We start from the raw sequence: 19,990 nt of genomic DNA, 5'->3' as shown, positions 1-19,990 counted from the left end.
CGACGCACTCAAGGCTGCCCTCCTCTGCTGTATTTCTGCGGCACAGCCTGACATCCACCACTATTTGTAGCTTTCTTCGCCCCAACCGTTTCTTCATCGTCTGGCATCTGTTTCAATTTGCACTCTTTCACTATGGATTTCAGGTCAAGAGCGCAGTCGCCCCCCAACTCGGCCTCAACCACAGGCACCAAGAGAACCCGCATGTTCATGCCCCTCTCCAACCATGGCATGCCGAGGACCCCGCTGCCCACCTCTCCAGGTGGCAGTGTTCGCTCGCATCGCTTCGACAAGGCCGAGAAGTCTCCCGGCAGCCCAGGATCCCCGCCCATGTCTGCGAGAACCTTTGCTACGTTCTTCAGCTCCAACGGCTCTGAGGCTGCCTACTCCCCAAAGGCCTCTTCATACTACACTGCCTCCTCTCCCAAGGGGGCCTACTCTCCACGGGCACCCTATTCTCCCCAGGCCCCCTACTCTCCCATGTCACCTTCACACTTTTCTGGAACTACACTTGGCGGATCTCCAGCGCCTACGCCATCACTACCACCAATTCCTCAATTCGAGAGAGTCCAATTTGAGAAGGTTCCCCTCTTCGACAACATTGAAACTGTACACGCAAAGCGTCGCAGTCGAGGGCCGGCATCAAGTGTTCCTACCTCCCCAATTGCCGAACCCGGCACTGTCAGAATCGATGCGCGGATCCCCGAGTTGATGGAGAAGGAGACAGAGCTCGAGGCCCCGCCCAATGCCATTGGACCTGCTGCAGACCCTGCCATTACTCAAGAAGACCAACCCGCATCGAAAGGAGCCCTCACGAAATTCAGTCGGAGGGTCCGCGCCGTGTTTGGCTCCAAGCCGGAGAAAAAGGCCGAAGCCAAGCGAAGGTCCAAGGAGGCAGCACAAAGGGACCTTGAACGGGCGGAGGATGTCCATTGGACAGAATTGTGATTCGCGAAGCCTCAAATCACGACGTTTAAGTCGGCTTGATGGCAATCATACCATTCTACATATCCTTCATCGCCCACGCCCAGGGTACTCCACTTCTCTCAAATGACCCCACCACAGCCAAACATCATCTACATACGCCCTCGCCGAGAATCTCTGGATCCATCTACAATTCCCACCCTCTACAATTAGGCTTTTACCGCCATTAGCCATCTACACCCATCCCTCAGCTCGCGTTTCGCCAACCATAATTCCACAACGAACCAAAAACTCAATACCCTTGCTATTCACGAACTGCTATACCCCTCACTCCTCACGGAGGCCACTTCTTTCCTTTGTCATCTCTCCTATCTCATCATCGGGTCGGCTCTCTGAAACTGAAAGCTATAGAGCATCATTGCTTCCATCTCCTTACGGCTAGGAATTGCTGCGTGCAGGTCCGTCAACGGTCTCTAGTCTGCATAATGTCGGGTGTTTGGGGCGTTCTGATATTGGCATTCAACCGGCGGGATTAACGGGAACGCCTACGTATCGCATCGGCTCGGGGGATTTTTATGGGGGCGGGTTTATTGGATACCTTACTATCAGATTGAATAACTGCTGTTTATCTGTTTGACTGCCTCAATTTACTCGACTGCTGCTTGGTTGTGAAGTGTTTGAAACCCTGTTGAGGCCGATTGGACTGATATGACCGCGATGCTATGGCTGTGCGTTTATTTGGATATTTCGTGCACGGTTCTCAGGACCGCGAAACATCGGTTTCAAAATCACAGCGAACCAGAATGTAGCGTATCCTGCTGGGAGCGTGAAACAGGCGAGGTTGTAATTCTCGCATTCTCGCCTCTGACATCAAAGCTGATCCGCCCGCAGCATGCCGAGCCACCTCAGACCTCAGACCGCGCTATGAGGAGATCGAACGAACGAGTACCGCGCTCGTAATCGAGTAGCGTAGCAAAATCATTGTGTCTCGAGCAACCGGGCGCCCCCGACCATGCTGCAGTCGGTTGAAGGATGGATAATGGCCATCTCGGCGTTCACGTGCTATCACTCCTCAAGAATAAAGGGATTGTGTATGATAGAGCAGGACAGTGCAACGTCACCTTCAGCCTTCACAATACCATTATCTCCTCACCCCCCCAGATAAAGAACCTCCACCCCCAACCCCTCCAATCCAGCATTTTCCACACATCCCCCATTGTGCAAAAAACCCCTTCACAATGCCGCTCCTACCTATAACAACCTCTCCCCCTCCTCCACCCCATCCCAATCCCCAACCCACCCCACTCCTCGCTCCCTCAAGCCCCCATTTGCAAAGACAACCCCCGACCCCAACCGAACCAGCCGGCCTGTTCGGCTCCATCTTGCAAACCCGCACACCACCAACCCACCACGTCCTCCACACACGCGCCGATGTCCAGCAGCCCCACCCACCTCGCCGGCCTCGCCCTCATCGCCGCGCACCAAGCGCGCGCCGCCCGCACCGCGCGGCAGATCGAGGACGAGAGCCATCAAATGGGCCGGGGGTTTCCGTGGGCGGCGCGCGACGCCGCGGGCTTCTGGTATGTAGCCGTGTCGGATCGCGATTCCCATGCTGACAGCGCCGTAGGCCAGCAGCAGCAGCGGGCTGCGTCGGCGGGGTACTGCGCGGAGTCTGACGATGGCGGCTACGAGACTGACAGCAGCGTCTACAGCACCGACGATGGTGAGGACGAGGTCGGATGGGTGCAGGTGGGCGCGGACGAGTTCGTGCGCACGGTGGCGCCGAAGCGGGCGAGAGCGGCGGCTGGTGGCCGTGGGCGGAAGCGCGGATGGGTGGACGATGAGGAGGAAGAGGAAGGCCCGGCGCGGAAGAAGGCGAAGACGCGGCATGACAGCAGCGAGGTGATTGCCCTCATCGAGCCCTATCCCGTCTATGAGATGCGGGTCATCCCCGCGTGGGAGTGGGCGCGCTGGAACCAGGTCTGGGACCAGGTCCTCGCGTGCGTCCGCGCCGCGGAAGCCGAGGAGGCGTATGAAGAGCGCGTGCGGTATGAGCAGCGGGCTGGAACCGCGTGGGATCCGGATGTTGACCGTGTGCACGTCGATGCGTGGATCTACAAGCTCTTGCGGGATGCGCAGGCGGATGCTAATACGATCCCGCTTGCGCCTGGGTTCCCGGCTGAGAACCACGTCAGCGGATTCGGGCGTTGCGGCATCGATCTTGCGCACCCCCTGAAGTGGGTGGAGGTGACAGGCGGGACGAAAGCCAGGCGCAACTCGAAGCTGCTCCAACGCCGCCTTGCTAAGCACCATTACCAAGCGAGCGACGCGGAGGCGCTGTGGGCTGAGTCCCGCGACGAGTTCTTGGATACGCAGGGCGCGTTCGGCCCTCAGGATTGTGCCACCCTCCCCGACGCCCTCCTGTACCGCCTCGCCTTCCCCTACGAGCTCCCCGATCGGCAGCCCCAGCGCAACGCGGACGGCTCTGCGGGTGCTACCCTCGCATACCCACTCCACAGCCTGAATCTCTCAGGCCACGGCGGGACAGCGCAGCAGCGTACCTCGCAGCTCTTTGCCCGGCGTTGGACGCGCTATCTCGCAGAAAACATCGAGTGGAGCGAGGAGACGCTGCGGCTCTACCTCGCCCACGCCGAGCAGCCGATTACTGATGTCGAGGTCGCGGGCCTGGAGGAGAACTACGGCCCGTGCCAATTCTGGGCGGAGAACTATGGGGTTGACTGGGATGTGCTGGATTTGCATGTGCCATGGTGGACCGAGGAACTCGCGCCAGGGGAGACCGGCGAGGAGGGCGATGAGACTGATGACGAGGGGCCTGTAGAAGAGGTTGAGGGCGATGCACTCGCCGAACTCTTCGGAGAGTTCGTGGATACCTTCTACGATATCTGTGAGCAAGGGCTCGACTTCATCGAGCGGAGTGTCTCGCCTGAGTCTGACATGTCCGAGGATGAATTGGATTTCGAAAGCGATGCTAGGTATTGCGCGGGAGTCATACTCGGCGATATGTTTGCCGCGGAGGTTGACAGCGAGACGTCCGCCGATCAGGATGGTGGAGTATTTCTCGATTGGTATGAAGACGAGAGCAATGAGACAGATCTGGATTAGATCCGTCCACTCTCGCACGACTACAAAGGTAAGAAGGGCTCTTAATTGCTAGGTTAGGACCTAGCAGACTTTAACAGTCCCCTTGGGAAGAGTTTTGACTTTAGCATTTCTTGCACTGGTTCCTGGAGTTGGGGTAAACGTTGATTTTCTCTGCAACTCTTCAGGAAATCCTGAAATGCTTTGGAGGTCGGATTCTCGGGGTTCTGGAGTTCTGGAGTTTGAACGATAGAAAAGCAAAAAAAAGGGAACAATCTCCGATAAAAAAAAATATTATGTACTTCCATTTCGTGAAAAAGCGACTGTATATTTCATAATGTGTTAGGTAGCGTGTTGGGCCTTGCAATAACGCCCGCTATAGTATTCTCGCTATCCTTTCAAAATCTAGCATTCTTGTCAGTGACCAGTCCAAAGGCTGCTTTCCTTTTATGTCGTCACGCAAGGGTATTGATCCTCCACCATACCACAGGGTTGTGATTTCGATGTGAAGGCTCAAGGGTTGAAACGTGACACCTAGGAGTAAAGTAAGTGCATCTTCTGATCATTGATACGAGGAAAGTATTACCTTACTGGAGGAGAAACTGCGTGCATAACTCGCAGGTGGGGTAAGCTGTTCGAATGGGTAGTGGTCTCACACATCAAGTAAGTACGAAGTACTGATGAAATGAACATGGATCGCTTTCATTCGTTACCGCTACACTCGCCCAGTAGCATTCCTCATTTCATCGTGGGCCAAAACCCCTGAACGCTCCACAAACCACGCTCGATTCGACTACGCTGAAGGCGCAACATAGCCCTCCTGATGGCTCGTATACCCCTCATCCTCGTCCCCGGTCGTCGCCTCACTCGCAATACTCTCATGCAAGCTCGGCGTCTTGTCTCCCCTTTTGCCCATCCGCTTGATCGAGCTCCAACTAAGCCCACTCCCCCTGTTATCCTTCATTCCAGACCCCAGCAGCGGACTGCTGCTAACGGAATCAACACTCTTCGTCATAGCACCATGGCTGCTTCCACCATCCTCGTCCGTTTCATCAGGCGTGCCAACCTCGCCGGCTTTCTTGACGGAGAGTAGGCTTTTCTCGTTCGTGAACTTGTGGAGGAATTTGGTGGTGCTGCCCTTGCGAGCGAGCTTCGTCATGAAGGACTCCCTTCCCACACTGCTCGGGGCCTGCGACTCGGATGGCGTTTGCGAGACGAGGCGTTCGAGCGATTCGCGAGGTGACGACGTCGACTCATCTGCGGCAGTCGAGATAGACCGGTTGTCTCTTGATCGGCGAGGACCCATCGGGGACGAGGTATCCTTCCCAGAGTCCACAGCTGCGGTCTCCAAAGCGAGCGCCTTCTCCTTTTCCTTGCGTGCGGCCTTCTCAGCTGCCTTGTCAGCCGCTTTCTCCGCCTTCGCCTTCTTCTCCACAATCTTCTCGGCCTTCTTGGCCTCCTTGACTGCTTCTTTGTCAGTTTTGTTTGATTTCTCTGCCCAGGAAAATATACTCTTGAAGTTGGGCGCAGTCGGATTCAGCTGTTTAGGCGGAGTTGGCGGCACTGGCGGTGGCATCATAGACGCTGAAGACTGCGGCCGCGTGCCGATGGGAGCTTGGGTCGGGGACTTGGACGAGTTCGGGAACTCGTCGGTGACCTCGCCGAAGGGGATGCCATCGTGTAGGAGGCTCGCTGTTGAGCCGTTGTACTGTACCGAAGGGCGACGCGAAGGATGTCGCGACCACGACGATGTATTAGCAATGCTCCAATCAGCACCCAGCGGACTACTTCTCTGTCCAAATCCATCGACGGGCCACCCAAAGCGCTGCTGGCTTTCAGTGGAAGGCCGCGGGAGGAGGCTGACTTCGCCAGATTTGGTGGAACCCTGTCGAGGTGATGAAGGCCGATTCAAACCCAAGCTTGATGACAGCCACGGATCGCCCTTGGAGCCAAACATGTTGAACGCCCTCTTGCGAGTGGCGATATGCTGCTTGTTATTTTGGGTGTCTTCCGTGACGGGCTTGTTGCGGGTAAATGCGTCAAACCACGCACCAGAATAACTACCTCGCCTCCGCTGCGTTCCGATGGGGTCCAGGCCGGGCTCCTGTCTAGGCATAGAGTGGCTTTGAGAGGATTTCAGCGAGCCTAAAGGTGGCCCATCGTCGGAGAGAGTTTTACCACGCTGTCTGTTCAATCCGAAAAGGTTGCCAAAGCGAGTTGTGGGGTTCCCGTTACCAGTCGCCGCCATTAATGAGCTTGATGTAGAGCGGATAGAACGCCGGTCACTCTCTATCAGATTCTCGGCCGCGCCTGGGATGAACGCCAAGTGACTGTTGCTATCTCGTGGGCTTGCGAATACACTCGGTGACCGGCTTTGAATGGACACTGGAGAACTTGGACTCTGAATTGGCTCTAGTGTTTGCGGTGCACCTAATCCTGGGAGAGCGAAACCGCTGGTTGGATTGTGAGATGATAAGCCAGAACCTGAGCTGTGTTCATCATCTTCATCGACGTCGGCCTTTTCCAGATCATCCCCGAAAAGGCCCGACGGGAGAAGGGCACCAGCTGTTGGACTCATCGGTGCCCCACCGGTCAGTGCTTCTACCTCTGCTGGTGAAAACGACGTATGCGCCAGCGGGATCGCCATACCGTTGTTGATGTTGAAATAAGGTGTAGGATTGGCAAAAGAAGGGGAAATGCTTGAGATGCTGGTGTTAAATGGGGGTGCAGTTGTTGGAACAAATCCTGCCGGTGCGGCTGAAGCGATAAGCTCGTTTCGAAGACTGCCAGTTCGTCGTCGGCTACCTCTCCTCCCAGAAAGCCCTTCCATAGGCATGGTAGAAAATAGATGCGGTTGGCTGGCGCGGCGTTGCTCAAGATACTGAAGTCGACGATGGGCCTCTTGATTAGCACGCTCGGCCTCGGAGAAGAGGTTCCATGCGGTCGCGTAACGTGACTGCAGAGCTGCCAGAGTTTGCATCCACATCTTGTCTTCATCAGCCTCGGCGGCTGGGGTGTGTTCTGGGTTCTCATTCTCGTCATCGCCACCTTCAATTCTCTTCTTTTCCTCTTCGAGAGTCTTAATCTGGATCCCCTTCTCATGGATGACTTCTTCCAGGCTCTTATTCACTGAAATTTCCTTGTCATGTTTGTCTTTCAAATCCTTGATCTTCTGTTCCGACGTGTTCAAGTATTCGATACGGTCATTCTCAGCCTGTTCAGCCTCTGCCCGCATTTCCTGGATTTCGTTTTCCCATCGCACAATGTCGTTTCTCAGTTTCCTTCTCTCGTTTTCCTTCTGCTGCAGCGACTTCTCCTGGGTAGCCCTCCTCGCCTGTGCGGCGGTATTAGCTCGTTCTAGACCTGCCACCTCTTTTCTCAGATCGCGACTCGCATCTTCCCTCTCCTTGAGCGCATATTTCTTTTCGTCTCGCTTTTGGCTTAGCGATGCCTTGGTGCATTGGAATTCCTCCTCTTCATCTGCGATCTGCCGTTCCACGTCGTCGACTTCCTGGCGAAGAGCCTCCAATCGTTCAGTCAGCTGCTGTATGGAGGTCTCGGCGGCGGTGGATTCTTGGGCATTGTGCGCTTGGTCCGCAGTCTGAGAAGCAGGAGAGTTCCTTCGCGCAGCATCAACGCGCCTCACGCGAGATTGGCTGTTGCTATGTTCGCGTGCCATCGGGGGTGGGGTCGGTGGAGAGATATGGGCGTCGCCAAACGTCTTGCATGGCCGCACAACCGGCGCAGGGTTGGAATCCTTATCATCGCCATTGTTTTCTTCCTTGTGGGGCGAAGTGTTGAAATATTGTCCAGAATCGGCGCGAAGAGTTCTCAGGCGGAGGGGAACGCTCGGGGCCTGGAAGCTGGCTGCATTTACTGTAACTATTCGAACTGTGTAGTGATGGTCCGGCTGCAAATCTGTGACTGTGACTGATGTTTCCAGCGGCGATAGGTCGTCAACTGTAGCGCGTCAGTGGAATCAGTCATCTGGTTTTCGCGGAACTTACTGTCTATGCCGTTGATTCGCACGAGGTATTTTGCGATTGACGAGCGCGAATCCGGCGGCTTCCAGTGTAGCAAGATGCCATCCGCCTTGATCCCAGCAAGGGACACAACCGGCGCGACTGGCACCTCCAGACCAAGCAGATGGACAAGTTCCTCCACGGGCTTCGACAGGACTTGATAGGCACGAAATGCAACCCTGTGTTCCGTAGTCAGCGATACAGTTCCTCTCCTGCCTCCATACGACGGCCGCGACTCACCAGAACAAGGCCAAGCAAACACACGCCGTCTTCAGCAGCCCAGCCGAGGAGAAGACGGATCCGTCCATGCCGTGGAGGGCGGCATTGGGGTGCCAGTAAAGAGCGTAGGGGTAGTCGGAAAGCATAAGGGAGAATTGGAAACAACAACAGGCGGAGTGAGAGTCGTTAGAGCAGCAGCCACAGCCTTGGGGGGTCGCTCAGGCTGTGTTTGCGGAGTAGTGGAGTATTTCATGCAGTCTCACGGCTTGCCGTCTGCCGTCGTCGCCCGTGGCATCGGGCCGAGGGACCCTAGTTTCGCTGGGGCCTTGGCGGCATCTATCGGACTTTGGGTTCCCATCAGACTGGCGCATCCTTCAAACAACGCCTTCAGATATCCACCGGCTGCTTGCTCTGATGCTGGGTCGCGCACTTCTTCTCTTGCATTACAAAGTTATCGTTCTTGAAGCTGAGCCTTCCTTTCATAGCCGGCTATTTCAAACGCCACTCCGCTTTGCCCCGGCCCATACCCAGTGACCAGCTCCCGTGGTCCTTGCTGCCAGCCTCCACATTGCATTGACCTCGCAACCTTCACTTCTCAACCACGCTACATTCCCACACTCGCTGTTGAACGCACCGCACTATACTCTCCGCCTGTCGATTCCTCGATCCTCCGAACCCCACGCTCCCAGCTTGGCCCATTCCTATCGCGGAGCATTCTTGGGCGACCCGACTAAACCGACGCGACAGCGCATCCCGGCTACTCCAGCCAACGCTGGCGGCTATAGCTTGAGCAGTTTGCGGACAGGAGCTGCCATGCAGTACGTACGATCAATTTCTGGCTCCGTCTCCAAGACCTGGAACTCGATCAATCCTGCAACTCTCAGCGGCGCAATCGACGTCATCGTCGTTGAACAGGAGGATGGTATGCGCTTCCGCCCACCAATAATCTAGACACCAGGCTGATATACGATACAGGATCGCTGGCGTGCTCACCCTTTCATGTCCGATTTGGAAAGTTCTCGCTGTTGCGCCCTTCGGAAAAGAAGGTAGGGACTTCCTCTCGGTCCAGCCCCTCCCGGGGAATCACATGCTAATTTCCGTCCAGGTCGAATTTAAGGTCAACGATGTAAAGCAGGACTATTCGATGAAGCTTGGAGAGGGCGGGGAGGCCTTCTTCGTTTTCGAGACCTCTGCAAACATCCCCGTTGACATGCAGACGTCGCCTTTAGTATCCCCGGCCTCGAGCCCAGAGTCGAAACCGCTAGAACCTCCTCCCAGCCGCGGGCTACTCGAGCCCGACCCTTTAGACTTAGACGCACAATTGGACGGGCCACATGGTAGAGTGAGAGCGCAATCTTCAGCGCCCCCGCTGGATTTGGGGCCAGAGACTGGAAATGGGCATGGCCGAGGGAGATCGAGCGACTGGGCAGGCATATCTGCTCCCCCGACCATGGAACGAGCAGCAACCGACGAAGTCCTTCCCTCCACCAAAGACGCTTTGCAAAAAGAATTTGACACAAAGGAAGCCGGTCCTACTCAGATAAAACCTGACGTTGCGACTGCTTGGAATGTTTCCGAGCGATCCACTAGCCCACCCCCTATATCACCCACCGAAGCCAAATCCCGCGCCATCAAGCTTTCGAAAAAGTTACTAACTTCTAATATACCGAATCGTGTCACAGATAGTGGAGATCTGATGTTGGATATGACAGGATACAAGAGCAGTGAAGAAGAGTCATTGCGCGCGGAGGTTATTGCCCGCAAAATTCTTTCTGAAGAGATTGAGGGCAATTATGATATCGGTGCGCTTATTGGAGCAGACGAAAACGGCAATCTTTGGATATATAGTAGCGAGGAAGCGAAACAGGCTGCTGGTCGGCGGGTAGCTCTGCACACTCTGAACGAAGATGGACTCCGATCGTCGGACGCGATATCGGATCCTGGATACCACAGCGACGATGCTCGCGCTTCAGAATCCGAGTATCTTGCCTCGCATCTTCGTCGAGACTCTGATAGCGCTGTGGGACTCACAACACCACCTGAAAGCCCTGATCCGAATTCTTCTGGGGATCCAAACCGAAACTATGCGAAAACCCTACGCCTCACAAGCGATCAGCTTAAGTCATTAGAGTTGAAGCCCGGCGCCAACTCTGTGAGCTTCAGCGTCAATCGGGCTACATGTTCAGCTTTCATGTACTACTGGAAGCATGATGTTCCCATCGTGATATCCGACATTGATGGCACAATCACCAAATCCGACGCCCTTGGACACGTTCTGAACATGATCGGTCGCGACTGGACCCATCTTGGCGTAGCCAAACTTTACACCGACATTGCCGCCAACGGCTATAACATCTTCTACCTCACCAGTCGCTCAGTTGGACAGGCCGACACCACACGAGCCTATCTCAACGGCGTAGTCCAAGACGGCTACCGTCTCCCTAAGGGCCCGACCATCATGAGCCCGGACCGCACAATCGCCGCCCTCCGCCGCGAGCTCTACATCCGCAAACCCGAAGTTTTCAAGATGGCATGTCTCCGCGACATCATGAACCTCTTCGGCAAGCCAGCAGGCCAAACGCCCTTCTACGCGGGCTTCGGGAACCGGCTCACGGACGCCTTGAGCTACCGCTCCGTCAACATCCCCTCCACCCGCATCTTCACCATCAACTCCAACGCCGAGGTTAGCTTAGATTTGCTCACGCTGAATAAGTACAAGACAGGTTACGCGAGCATGCGCGAGATTGTGGACCACTTCTTCCCGCCTGTCGGGCTGCTTGTCCCGAATGGCGGGGAGAACTTCACTGACTTCAATTACTGGCGCGATCAGCCCTTGGATCTGGACCAATTCACGGACAGTGAGAGTGGTGAAGACGATGACGAGGATACGGAGGCGGGCAGTATCAGGAGTGAGGATGAAGGCACGGAGGGGCTGGGAGAGGATCTTGAAGCGAGCTACTTCTCACGCGATTCGATTGACGAGACTAGCGGGCTTGAGGATTCAATCCTGGAAAGCGTTGAGGGGGATGAGATGGTGCATTCGGCGATACTAGAAGAGGACGAGGGTGGCGATAGTGAGGAAGATGAAGACGACGAGGAAGCGGATGATGCGGCGCCCGGGGACGAGACTGATGAGATTCTAGACCGTGCGGCAGAACGGCTGGAGGCGCTGGACTTGGCGGATGAGGAGACGCCGACGCCGGGGCTGAAGGAGGATCCAATGGCTGCTCTGAGTGGCTCGGCGCCCGTGTCTGCGAGAGCGTCGCCGGGCAAGAAGCAGGCACGGAGGGAGGAGATCGAGCAGGCGGTATGATCAAACGAGAAGGAGCCGTTAGATTCGCATTATTATCGACATCGAAAGTACCAAGCGTAGGTGCTCAAGCATTTCACGATCGCTTTGAATTGAGTTACAGGCATGTGGAGGCGCTGATGGGGAGAAAGCGGACGGACGCAGCCGCAGAGACGCGGAGTGCGGGGACTAATGACGGGATGCTGGCTGTTTCACTACTGTAAAACTCATGGATCAGGCGTTGGGGCTTTGGGGCATGGCGGCGGCGTTTTATATATTTTAGCCATCATGAATCTTGCAGCGAATACGCGGGAGCTTTCAACAGCTTTAGTGAGAGTTTGGAATATTCATACGTCCTTGAAATCTTGGAGAGCACTTTGTCATAGCGTAGATGTGATTTAAATGACTTTGGCTTGTGAGACTTGGGATTGAGATACGAATCGGGTGTGAATTTCGATCGTGGTCGAAGATTCCCAGCCCTGGAGATGTGCGGGGGCAGTTGATGCCAAGGCTCGCAAATATTTTGAGTCAGATTCCACCTCGATTCATCCACTGTCTTGCTCGACAACGACAGCATTGAAGTAGAAAATGGCGAACTCAAAGTACGTGGTTATTGTAGCGATTTGAACGGTGTATATGCTAATCTGGGCTAGATACGAGTACGTCCGTGCGTTCGAGCAACCAGACGTCTTGCTGCCGAATACGTGGATTGTGGTGAGGATCGATGGGAGAGGTTTTCATGGGTATGTGCACTTTTAAAGCTATCTCGGCATCTCCTCTATGATATTGCTTGTTAAATTTTAGGCGAAAACATGATGTCTCGTTATTTAAGCGGAGTCCCTTTTTGAAGTCGATATTTTCTGCGTGTTTCTGATTCGGAAGAAAGCTTCTTCGTAGTCTGTAGCTGACACAAGACCTGGCTTAGATTTACGACAAAATACAAGTTCAAGAAACCAAACGATGTTCAAGCGCTGGAGCTCATGAACGCAGCCGCTGACGGCGTGATGCGAGAGTTGCCGGATTTGGTGGTGGCCTATGGGGTTAGTGATGAGTTCAGGTATGTCAAACCCCCTTACCCTTCCTTCATTTATCTGTACTCATGTTCAACTAGCTTTGTGTTTCACAAGGATTGCACGCTGTTCGAGCGGCGAGCGAGGTATGTAATGCTCGAACCTCTTTTTCAACGGATGGAGATTCTGATGAAGTCACAGTAAACTTACTACTACGATTGTATCAACTTTCAGTTCGTATTACGTCTACTTGTGGCCGAAGTATTTCCCGGATGCCCCTCTTACACCTCCACTGCCTAGCTTTGATGGAAGGGCGGTGGTGTATCCTAGTGCGAGGAATTTGAGAGATTATATGAGTTGGAGGCAGGTTGATTGTAAGTCTATGATTTCTAATATGTCTCAATGCAGATCTGATATGTAATAGGCCACATCAACAATCTCTACAATACCACCTTTTGGGCTCTCGTCCAGCTTGGCGGTTTGGATGCAAAAGCAGCGGAAAAAGAGCTCGTGGGGACTTTATCTGCTGATAAGAATGAGATCCTCTTTTCGAGGTTCAAGATTAACTACAACAACGAGCCAGATATGTACAAAAAAGGGAGTGTGGTTTTTCGAGACGTAAGTTTGGGATCCAAAGTTCTTTCACAAACACCGCGGCGATACTGATAAAACCAGTTCGACATACCTTCCACGGCTCCAAACGCCTTGACGGAAGCGGCCGCAATACCGCCAGCTTCAGCCTCCACAAAGCGGCTATCCTCGCACCCACCCGATGATGCAGGACCTCCCCAGTCACTTTCGAAAACAGCCACCGAGAGAGATCGGAAACGGCGTGTTAAAGCTCGCATCGTTGTAGCACACATCGACATCATCAGAGATGAATTCTGGGAGGCTAGGCCTTGGATTCTGTCTGGAAAGGCTCCATGATCGCCTTCACCTCAACCAAATCTAATCTTCCGTCTCGTTACTTCAACGATCGGAGCTTCGTCTACCACGAAGCTATGCGACTTGCCATCTTCGAGGGGATCTAAAGGGACGCAAGTGTGCCCTAAGTCCACAGTACCGATTCTCTCTTCAAAACCATCATGCTCTTCGAACACCATTAAGAATCGAGAATAGCGCTCCTCCGTGAAACAGAGCCGTACATTACGATGATCTTGTCGATCCGAAATTACCATGCCTTCCCAAACTCGGTTCTCTAGAAGCTTTCGGGAGAAACTAGACCCTGGTTCGTCCATCTTCGAGAGACGCAGCGGCGCATACCCATCGATCCAGTGCTTCGTTCCGCCTTCTTTGTTCAGGATACTCGGGTGCTTCTCTTATAACTTCATCTACCGAAGAGGGATACCGTATCCTTGCTACATCGTTAGATTTGACTCGAAACGAGACCACATATCCTTCGATATGTTGACATCACCCCTCGAACCTCGAACCTCAAAAACTGCCTTACAACCTGTTCCCACACTAGCTCTTGTCCATCGATCCGCTCGCCCCAGAATTCTATCATTTCCTCGTCGACAAATTCCTGCCATTTCTCTCCAATACTATCCTGACCGAACTCCCAAGGACCTATTGATCGTGTACGATAGCTCTCGCGGGTAGACTCATGCACCTGCCCAACCCAGCCAGTCCACGACCAGCTCGGGAATCCTTGTCGTCTTCTCGCAGGCGCTGCATGACTCCAACAGAGTCCAGTAGCGAATTGAGCCCCCCGTGATTTGGTAGACCATCTTCTCCAGCTGTCAGACCTATACGCAAGCGACTTTGCCGTTGTAACTATAGGGACACCCTAATATTGGAATACTGGGTCTTGTCTCTGAGTGAAGGCACTGAAAATGCCTAGCATCGCTTCCAGTGCGTCTGAATCGTATGATAAGGTCCTCGCAGAGTACTCTGCAATTCGGGTCGCAACATCCCATGGATACTTTCCGAGCCCGTTGTGTGGAAACAATCGCTCTTCGCCAAACTCTCGGAGGCGTTGTCCGTCTTTCGTATGCAGGCTTTGCAGCGGTTTTTCAACGCTTTCGCAACAGTTCGTCCCGCGACATTCGTAAAAGACTTGGTGGTCTGTGAAGATCAGAAGGCGTCTGGAGAGTAAAGCTTCCTGATACGTCCATGCTCTCTTCATCCACCGAGAGTCTTTCAGGGCCTCCTTTATGTGTGGCAGTGTGGAGACTACCATCTCGTTCATGATCTCTGCATGCGGCTGGACAAAACGAAACCGACTGCCAACTCCGGGAAGGCCATAATCAGCATCCTCACCTGCTGCAGCGACCAACGTTACTTGGGCATGGGCGTGTATCACATCCATATTCGATATCTGCGCATGCCTTTCGGCTCCATCCCGAGGAATACAGTACCGGCCAACCCACAGATACCGAAATGCTAAGGAGCGAGTTGCCACAATCGCGTCCTCAATAGCATTTGGAAACCTCTCGGGCAGACAGTCTGTTTCAAGCTCCTGATTAGCATCGCTGCCACAAGCCCCCCACACATAGCTGAGTGCAACATATTCCGGGTCACTCTCTGCCGGAACTATCTTTCTCGAGGCACAATCAATGAGACTGAGCCATTCCACCGGCTCTTGTGTGCGTTTCTACAGGATTCTGCATGATTTTCGAGACAGAAATCGAGCCAGCCTTTGATGGCCGCAAAATCAACGGCCTTTTCATCTATCCGGCGGAGAGAGAATTCGGACTGATTTTGAGTCTGCTTAGGTGTAGCCAGGCCTAGCGTACCGACTTGATACTGTGTTCGGCTGTTCTTCAGCGGAGCCACGGACTTTTGCACCTTGGAGGCAAATTTGGAGTGCAGGATGCTGCTAAGTGCTTTATTGCGCATGTGGGGTAGACCTTTCCGGAGAGCTTTACCTCTGAGCTTGTGGTAAAATACACCGGGGCTTGGGACTACGCATAGTCTTGGTTGGGATCTCTCGTCGGAGTCTTCTTCTAGCTCGGCTGGCGGCTGCATTTGACGGAAGAGACGGCAGAGCTGGAATGCTGAATAGTGGGTGCCGCTGGCGGTGTCGTTTGCTTCGAGTGGTATAATTACAAGTTTACGGCATTCTTTCAGTAGATCTGGCCGGTTCAGAGCAGCATAGTCAGTGCAAAGAGTGCTGTCGATTCTTGAATCGTCCATTTCGTAGGCGAACGAGGCTGAAGCCATTGGGTGCGATGATTTCCTATCGTCTCTCAAAGGCTACGAATGAAGGACTCATGGAAGAAATACTTTCAAGCAGTGCGAACTCCAGCTCAGGAAACAGATATAATTTTTGAGAGGAACGCGGGGCGTTGGATGTTAAGAATGGGAATAGGCGCCCGCGGTCTGCACAGCCTCAACGCCACGGCGAGATTGCGCATGGTGAGCTAGATAGGAAGAGCATAGTTCAGCCTTGCCCCACCTCATTTCATCTCATATCTTCGCACTCTTCGACCGTTTCTTATTTTTTGAACACAGTGATTGCTTGCATACGTGCGGATTCTCAATTCTCATACTATCAAGATGCATGCCTCTAGAACCGAGTGATGAAGGATGAGAAAAGCGCGCACCACGTTCAAAAGTACTAAAGCCCTTTAATATCACAGCAAGCCTCAATACAGTATTTATTCAATCTCGATGCTCAAGGCAACCCAACTCTGCTTGTTTCCCGTAGCCAATCTTCCCGGCCATCTCATTGAAGCATCGAAGATCTCCATATTCATACCTTGCGCGGGTTCAAGACCTAGGTACACACTGTCAGTAACCATTTTACACTCTGTTGGGAGAACTCACGACCCAACCTCACGCTTCCACCAGAGACCACTTCCGTTCGAGGCGTCGACGCTTGGCGGCTCGGCTTTTGCCTTTGCCTCTGCATTACGCTTCCACCAGAGCCCGCTCCCGTTTGAAGCGTCGACGGATGGGGCCTCGGCGTTGCGCTTCCACCAGAGTCCGCTCCCGTTCGAGGCGTCGACGGATGGAGGCTCTGCTTCCCGGGTCTAGACAGCGTCAGTATGTGTTCCAAGGTCTCGAATGAGCAGGCTATAGACCTTCAATGGGGCTGCTGCGGCGAGGGCTGCGAGAAGCACCGGCATGGCGATGGCAGAGGTGATCTTCATGGTTATGTTGGAAGGCCCTTCTTTACGGTAGGTTAAAAGCTGATAGAGTTTTCTGTGATATCACTTTTTCGAATGTGTCCCCCGCAGACTATATCTTGTTCGTCATGTTCTTATGCTTACGATCTAGTAGCCAGACTACAGGTCCAATCAAGCAACGACTAAATCTTTGTCAACACGATCTACGAGCCCCGGGGGCGACCTTCCCTTTCGAACCCGAGGAAGAGCCTATCATCTGGCACCTTCTGTCACGATCAGTTGATACCAACAACCTCAATTAGGCTTCCCGAACGAGTTCATGGGAAGCTAGCAAATGGGGAAGTAGTACACACCAACTCGCCTTGATACGAGGCTCAGCTCAGAGCCGATGCAGAGAAGCGAATACCGAAAATCGGATTTCAAATACGATAGGCAACTTAACAAGCTCTTGAAATAGCATATGCTGCTGAATACTTCCCAGAGTTGTCGTCATGGCACTATGTGAAGCCTTTTTCGGCTCGGAGTCCAATCCTTTTCAGTATAGGCGTGGCAATCGTGTTACCTCCCTACATAGGCAATAATGATTTTGGATCAGTAATATATCTGTTCTTACGCCATCAACTTAGTATGGACCTTAATAGTTCATATAATGAGACATTTGGCAACACCGCTAACCTAAATGGGTAGGACAAATTGCTCGGATTTACGGTAATTTCCACTATCAGGCTTATACCTCCGACTACAACTGAAGTACTGACACACGAATGCTCTATTGTCCATAGTGTGAACAACTTTGATTTATTCGACATGGATTCCACATCATATAAGCCATTGCAAGACAACCGGGAGAGCGAGGACCAACATTCGGATGATGAGAAATTTTGGGAAGAGGCGCAAATACGACCCCGAAGTCTCTGGAGACAAAAATGGCTTATAGGTGCAATCATTCTACCATGGTGCCTTCTACTTCTAGAGTCTGTCTTCATAGCGGACCAAGGCGCTGGCTGGAATTGTAGCTCATGCCCGCCATCTTCCCAGCTGCTCTATTGTAAGTCTCAATTAGTAGGTTTGTGATATTAACCGTGAGGCTCACAATGCCCCAGCTCCCGCACAAGATGCAGTTCACTATGAGATCAAAAAGTTCAACCACGGCTTCAACGACGACATTTCTCCATTACAAGGCCCGCCCAGCGATGAACGTGACAAGCTGTGGGAGGATCTCTACAACTGTACGTCCTAAACTCATCTCCCTCGCACCCATGGATCCTCAAGCCCACGAATCTGACCCGCCGCAGTCGGCATGTCCGCAATCCCCAAATCCCAAGCCACCCTCCTCCCCAACCGCACCGGCCCAATCCCAGGACTAGACGGCCAATACCTCGTCGAACTCGACGTGTTTCACCAACTCCATTGCCTGGTACGCCCCTCCCTCCCCTTTCCACTTCTCCTTTCCCCACAGCTTCACCCCCAACTAAGTCTAATATCTACAGAATAACATACGCATGTCCCGCTACCCCGACCGCTACACCACCATCTCGCATAACGGCATCCCGCACGACTTCGCCGACAGCCACGTCGAGCACTGCATCGACAGCATCCGGCAATCCCTCATGTGCCACTCAGATATCTCGCCACTGGTGTGGCAGTGGAGCGAGGAGCAGAACGCGATGCGCATGCATGGGGATGTCGTGCATACGTGTCGAAACTTCGATGCTATTAGGGAATGGGCGCGGGCGAGGAGGCCGGAGGTGGCGCTGGATCCATTTGAGCGGGCTGGGGGGGGGGGGGCTGGGGGTGGGTGAGGTTTGGAGGGGGGTTTTCGCTTTGCAAAAACTGTAGGACGGTTCGACAAGGGGCAGAGGTGGGAATAGGAGGTTTGATGAGGGATAGGGGAGGTGAGCGAGGGCACTGGTGGAAAGTGAATGGGTTGAAGTTTGCTCACGAATGTGAGATTAAAATTGATGATTGAACTAAGAGAACTAGTACAGAACACAACTCCTTTCAGCCACGCTCCTAAACTTTTTGTTACCTCTACACTAATCTTGCTTCTTGGGGTGCTCTAAAGTTATAGATATTGCGGATTTCGAGCTATCTTAACGAACTCTTTAGTGTTACAAGCTAGCGCACTTTGATGATGATTGATCACGGCTTTGATCACGATAGAAGAGGGAAACTGTAGAAGGCGTAGGTGGTGCACATAAAATTCCGCCGGCACCACCCTTTAGCCTCATGGATAAAACGCAGATTGCGCCACGCCCATCGCTAAGTCCGTCAGTCCTTTTTGCCTAATTTCCAATTCATCCAGCCCAGCTGCTTATGAAGTTTATGATCTCCACTTCGAATAGCGCACCAAATCCCAACAAAGCCCGCAAAGGGCCATGACGACGCTAGCCTTCGAATCCAAGACATATTTCGCGTTTGTGTTAACCGGCCTACGTCAACCTTCACCTTGTCATACACCGTCGGTAGAGTCGTGGCCGAGTAACGTTGTCTCAGCTCCTGGTACCACTTCTGATCGTAGAGCTTCCAAAATTCCTGTTCTGTGTAGTACGTGTGGGAGTACAGGACCTTGCGGCCGCCCAGCTCTGTGAGACGCTCTTCTAAATGCCGGTTCTGGCGTATAAATGCGTCCATATCCGTGGCAGCTAACCCCCAGAGACCAATGTTGAGCATCGGCTGGGGTGATCCGCCTTGTTTAGAATCAGTCGTATTGGGATGAAAAGTCGGCGAATCCACGGCACGTAGTGGGCAGAGCCAAAGAGGCCAAATGCCGAGCTCCTGAGACGTATAGTCGATGAACGTCTCGGCGGTGTCGTAAGGTAGTGAAAGGTCCTGGATCATGGTTCTGAAAGACATGTCGCTCCCGTGCAGAGCGCGGTACATCATCCGGGTATGCATGAAATCGTTCAAGAACCACCGCGTGAATCGATTGAATGGGACGAAGCCAAAATATCTGAATGCTTCTGCGCCGACCCAGAAGCCGCCCCGGTCATAACGGAACAGATACTCAGCAATTGGTATGTACTCGGTAGAAGGGACCCCGGAAGGCTTCTCCTTCACATGGAGATAAAACCAGGGATCCCAAGGCCCACTGAAGGTCTGCGGGCTTTCAGACAGGGGAATGTCATCGGTCAACTGACCAGTCATCAGAACTGCGTGAGTTTGGGAGAAAATGATACCATCCACGTAATCGTTCTCTGGGTTCTCTGTCGCGTGCCGGAGAGCGGTGATCGTATCATGGATGGTCGAGTATCGATGGTAGACAATTTTTACGAAACGTCTTGCTGGGATGAGACTCAGGTTGCAGCACTACAACCTAGGATCAACAACTCATATGCCAGAAAGCTACTCTCCGAA

The 19,990-nt window shown here is 53.3% G+C and overlaps 9 protein-coding genes across 9 annotated transcripts; 5 read left to right on the top strand and 4 right to left on the bottom strand.

Moving 5' to 3' along the window:
* The first annotated feature begins 33 nt into the window (after positions 1 to 33).
* On the top strand, positions 34 to 1,305 carry BDZ99DRAFT_243450 (uncharacterized protein). Its single transcript, XM_033713617.1, has 2 exons — positions 34 to 1,077; positions 1,113 to 1,305. Exon 1 carries the CDS (start codon positions 133 to 135, stop codon positions 943 to 945), a length of 813 nt encoding a protein of 270 aa, XP_033579807.1. The 5' UTR covers positions 34 to 132; the 3' UTR covers positions 946 to 1,077; positions 1,113 to 1,305.
* A 1,047-nt stretch (positions 1,306 to 2,352) lies between these two features.
* Positions 2,353 to 4,044, top strand: BDZ99DRAFT_473606 (uncharacterized protein; the record flags this gene model as incomplete). Its single annotated transcript, XM_033721843.1, has 1 exon — positions 2,353 to 4,044. The coding sequence occupies one exon, from the start codon at positions 2,353 to 2,355 to the stop codon at positions 4,042 to 4,044; it is 1,692 nt and encodes a 563-aa protein (XP_033579806.1).
* Positions 4,045 to 4,813: 769 nt separating this feature from the next.
* Positions 4,814 to 8,407, bottom strand: BDZ99DRAFT_517151 (uncharacterized protein; the record flags this gene model as incomplete). Its single annotated transcript, XM_033725144.1, has 3 exons — positions 4,814 to 7,980; positions 8,028 to 8,221; positions 8,283 to 8,407. 3 exons carry the CDS (start codon positions 8,405 to 8,407, stop codon positions 4,814 to 4,816), a joined length of 3,486 nt encoding a protein of 1,161 aa, XP_033579805.1.
* A 566-nt stretch (positions 8,408 to 8,973) lies between these two features.
* On the top strand, positions 8,974 to 11,767 carry BDZ99DRAFT_437555 (LNS2-domain-containing protein). The gene is made up of 3 exons (XM_033717588.1): positions 8,974 to 9,183; positions 9,237 to 9,307; positions 9,367 to 11,767. The coding sequence occupies exons 1-3, from the start codon at positions 9,075 to 9,077 to the stop codon at positions 11,572 to 11,574; spliced, it is 2,388 nt and encodes a 795-aa protein (XP_033579804.1). The 5' UTR covers positions 8,974 to 9,074; the 3' UTR covers positions 11,575 to 11,767.
* Positions 11,768 to 12,138: 371 nt separating this feature from the next.
* BDZ99DRAFT_473603 (tRNAHis guanylyltransferase) lies at positions 12,139 to 13,487 on the top strand (the record flags this gene model as incomplete). Its single annotated transcript, XM_033721842.1, has 7 exons — positions 12,139 to 12,152; positions 12,204 to 12,293; positions 12,476 to 12,607; positions 12,662 to 12,706; positions 12,762 to 12,934; positions 12,985 to 13,178; positions 13,236 to 13,487. The coding sequence occupies 7 exons, from the start codon at positions 12,139 to 12,141 to the stop codon at positions 13,485 to 13,487; spliced, it is 900 nt and encodes a 299-aa protein (XP_033579803.1).
* A 688-nt stretch (positions 13,488 to 14,175) lies between these two features.
* BDZ99DRAFT_370304 (HET-domain-containing protein) lies at positions 14,176 to 14,988 on the bottom strand (the record flags this gene model as incomplete). The annotated part of the gene is given in 2 exon segments (XM_033714806.1): positions 14,176 to 14,349; positions 14,365 to 14,988. Coding segments are annotated over 2 exon segments (798 nt in total), but the record flags the coding sequence as incomplete, so codon positions are not given.
* Positions 14,989 to 16,162: 1,174 nt separating this feature from the next.
* BDZ99DRAFT_555734 (uncharacterized protein) lies at positions 16,163 to 16,666 on the bottom strand (the record flags this gene model as incomplete). Its single annotated transcript, XM_033727163.1, has 3 exons — positions 16,589 to 16,666; positions 16,332 to 16,537; positions 16,163 to 16,292 (listed from the first exon to the last, which is right to left on the bottom strand). Exons 1-3 carry the CDS (start codon positions 16,655 to 16,657, stop codon positions 16,163 to 16,165), a joined length of 405 nt encoding a protein of 134 aa, XP_033579801.1. The 5' UTR covers positions 16,658 to 16,666.
* Positions 16,667 to 17,440: 774 nt separating this feature from the next.
* On the top strand, positions 17,441 to 18,435 carry BDZ99DRAFT_495991 (uncharacterized protein; the record flags this gene model as incomplete). Its single annotated transcript, XM_033723415.1, has 4 exons — positions 17,441 to 17,681; positions 17,737 to 17,862; positions 17,929 to 18,050; positions 18,124 to 18,435. 4 exons carry the CDS (start codon positions 17,441 to 17,443, stop codon positions 18,433 to 18,435), a joined length of 801 nt encoding a protein of 266 aa, XP_033579800.1.
* Positions 18,436 to 18,904: 469 nt separating this feature from the next.
* Positions 18,905 to 19,780, bottom strand: BDZ99DRAFT_517145 (uncharacterized protein; the record flags this gene model as incomplete). Its single annotated transcript, XM_033725143.1, has 1 exon — positions 18,905 to 19,780. One exon carries the CDS (start codon positions 19,778 to 19,780, stop codon positions 18,905 to 18,907), a length of 876 nt encoding a protein of 291 aa, XP_033579799.1.
* Positions 19,781 to 19,990: the final 210 nt, after the last annotated feature.

This window comes from Mytilinidion resinicola, assembly GCF_010093595.1.
Source record: "Mytilinidion resinicola strain CBS 304.34 unplaced genomic scaffold BDZ99scaffold_5, whole genome shotgun sequence".
NCBI lineage: Eukaryota > Fungi > Ascomycota > Dothideomycetes > Mytilinidiales > Mytilinidiaceae > Mytilinidion > Mytilinidion resinicola.
Note: the sequence above shows the minus strand (reverse complement) of the source record. Positions and strands in the feature narration are given on the sequence as shown.

Bases quoted from the DNA above. Each gene is read 5' to 3' on its own strand.
- BDZ99DRAFT_243450 (XM_033713617.1), top strand. From the start codon at position 133: ATGGATTTCAGGTCAAGAGCGCAGTCGCCCCCCAACTCGGCCTCAACC.
- BDZ99DRAFT_437555 (XM_033717588.1), top strand. From the start codon at position 9,075: ATGCAGTACGTACGATCAATTTCTGGCTCCGTCTCCAAGACCTGGAAC. The intron at 9,184-9,236 runs GTATGCGCTTCC...TATACGATACAG, and splicing joins CGTCGTTGAACAGGAGGATG to GATCGCTGGCGTGCTCACCC. The intron at 9,308-9,366 runs GTAGGGACTTCC...ATTTCCGTCCAG, and splicing joins TGCGCCCTTCGGAAAAGAAG to GTCGAATTTAAGGTCAACGA.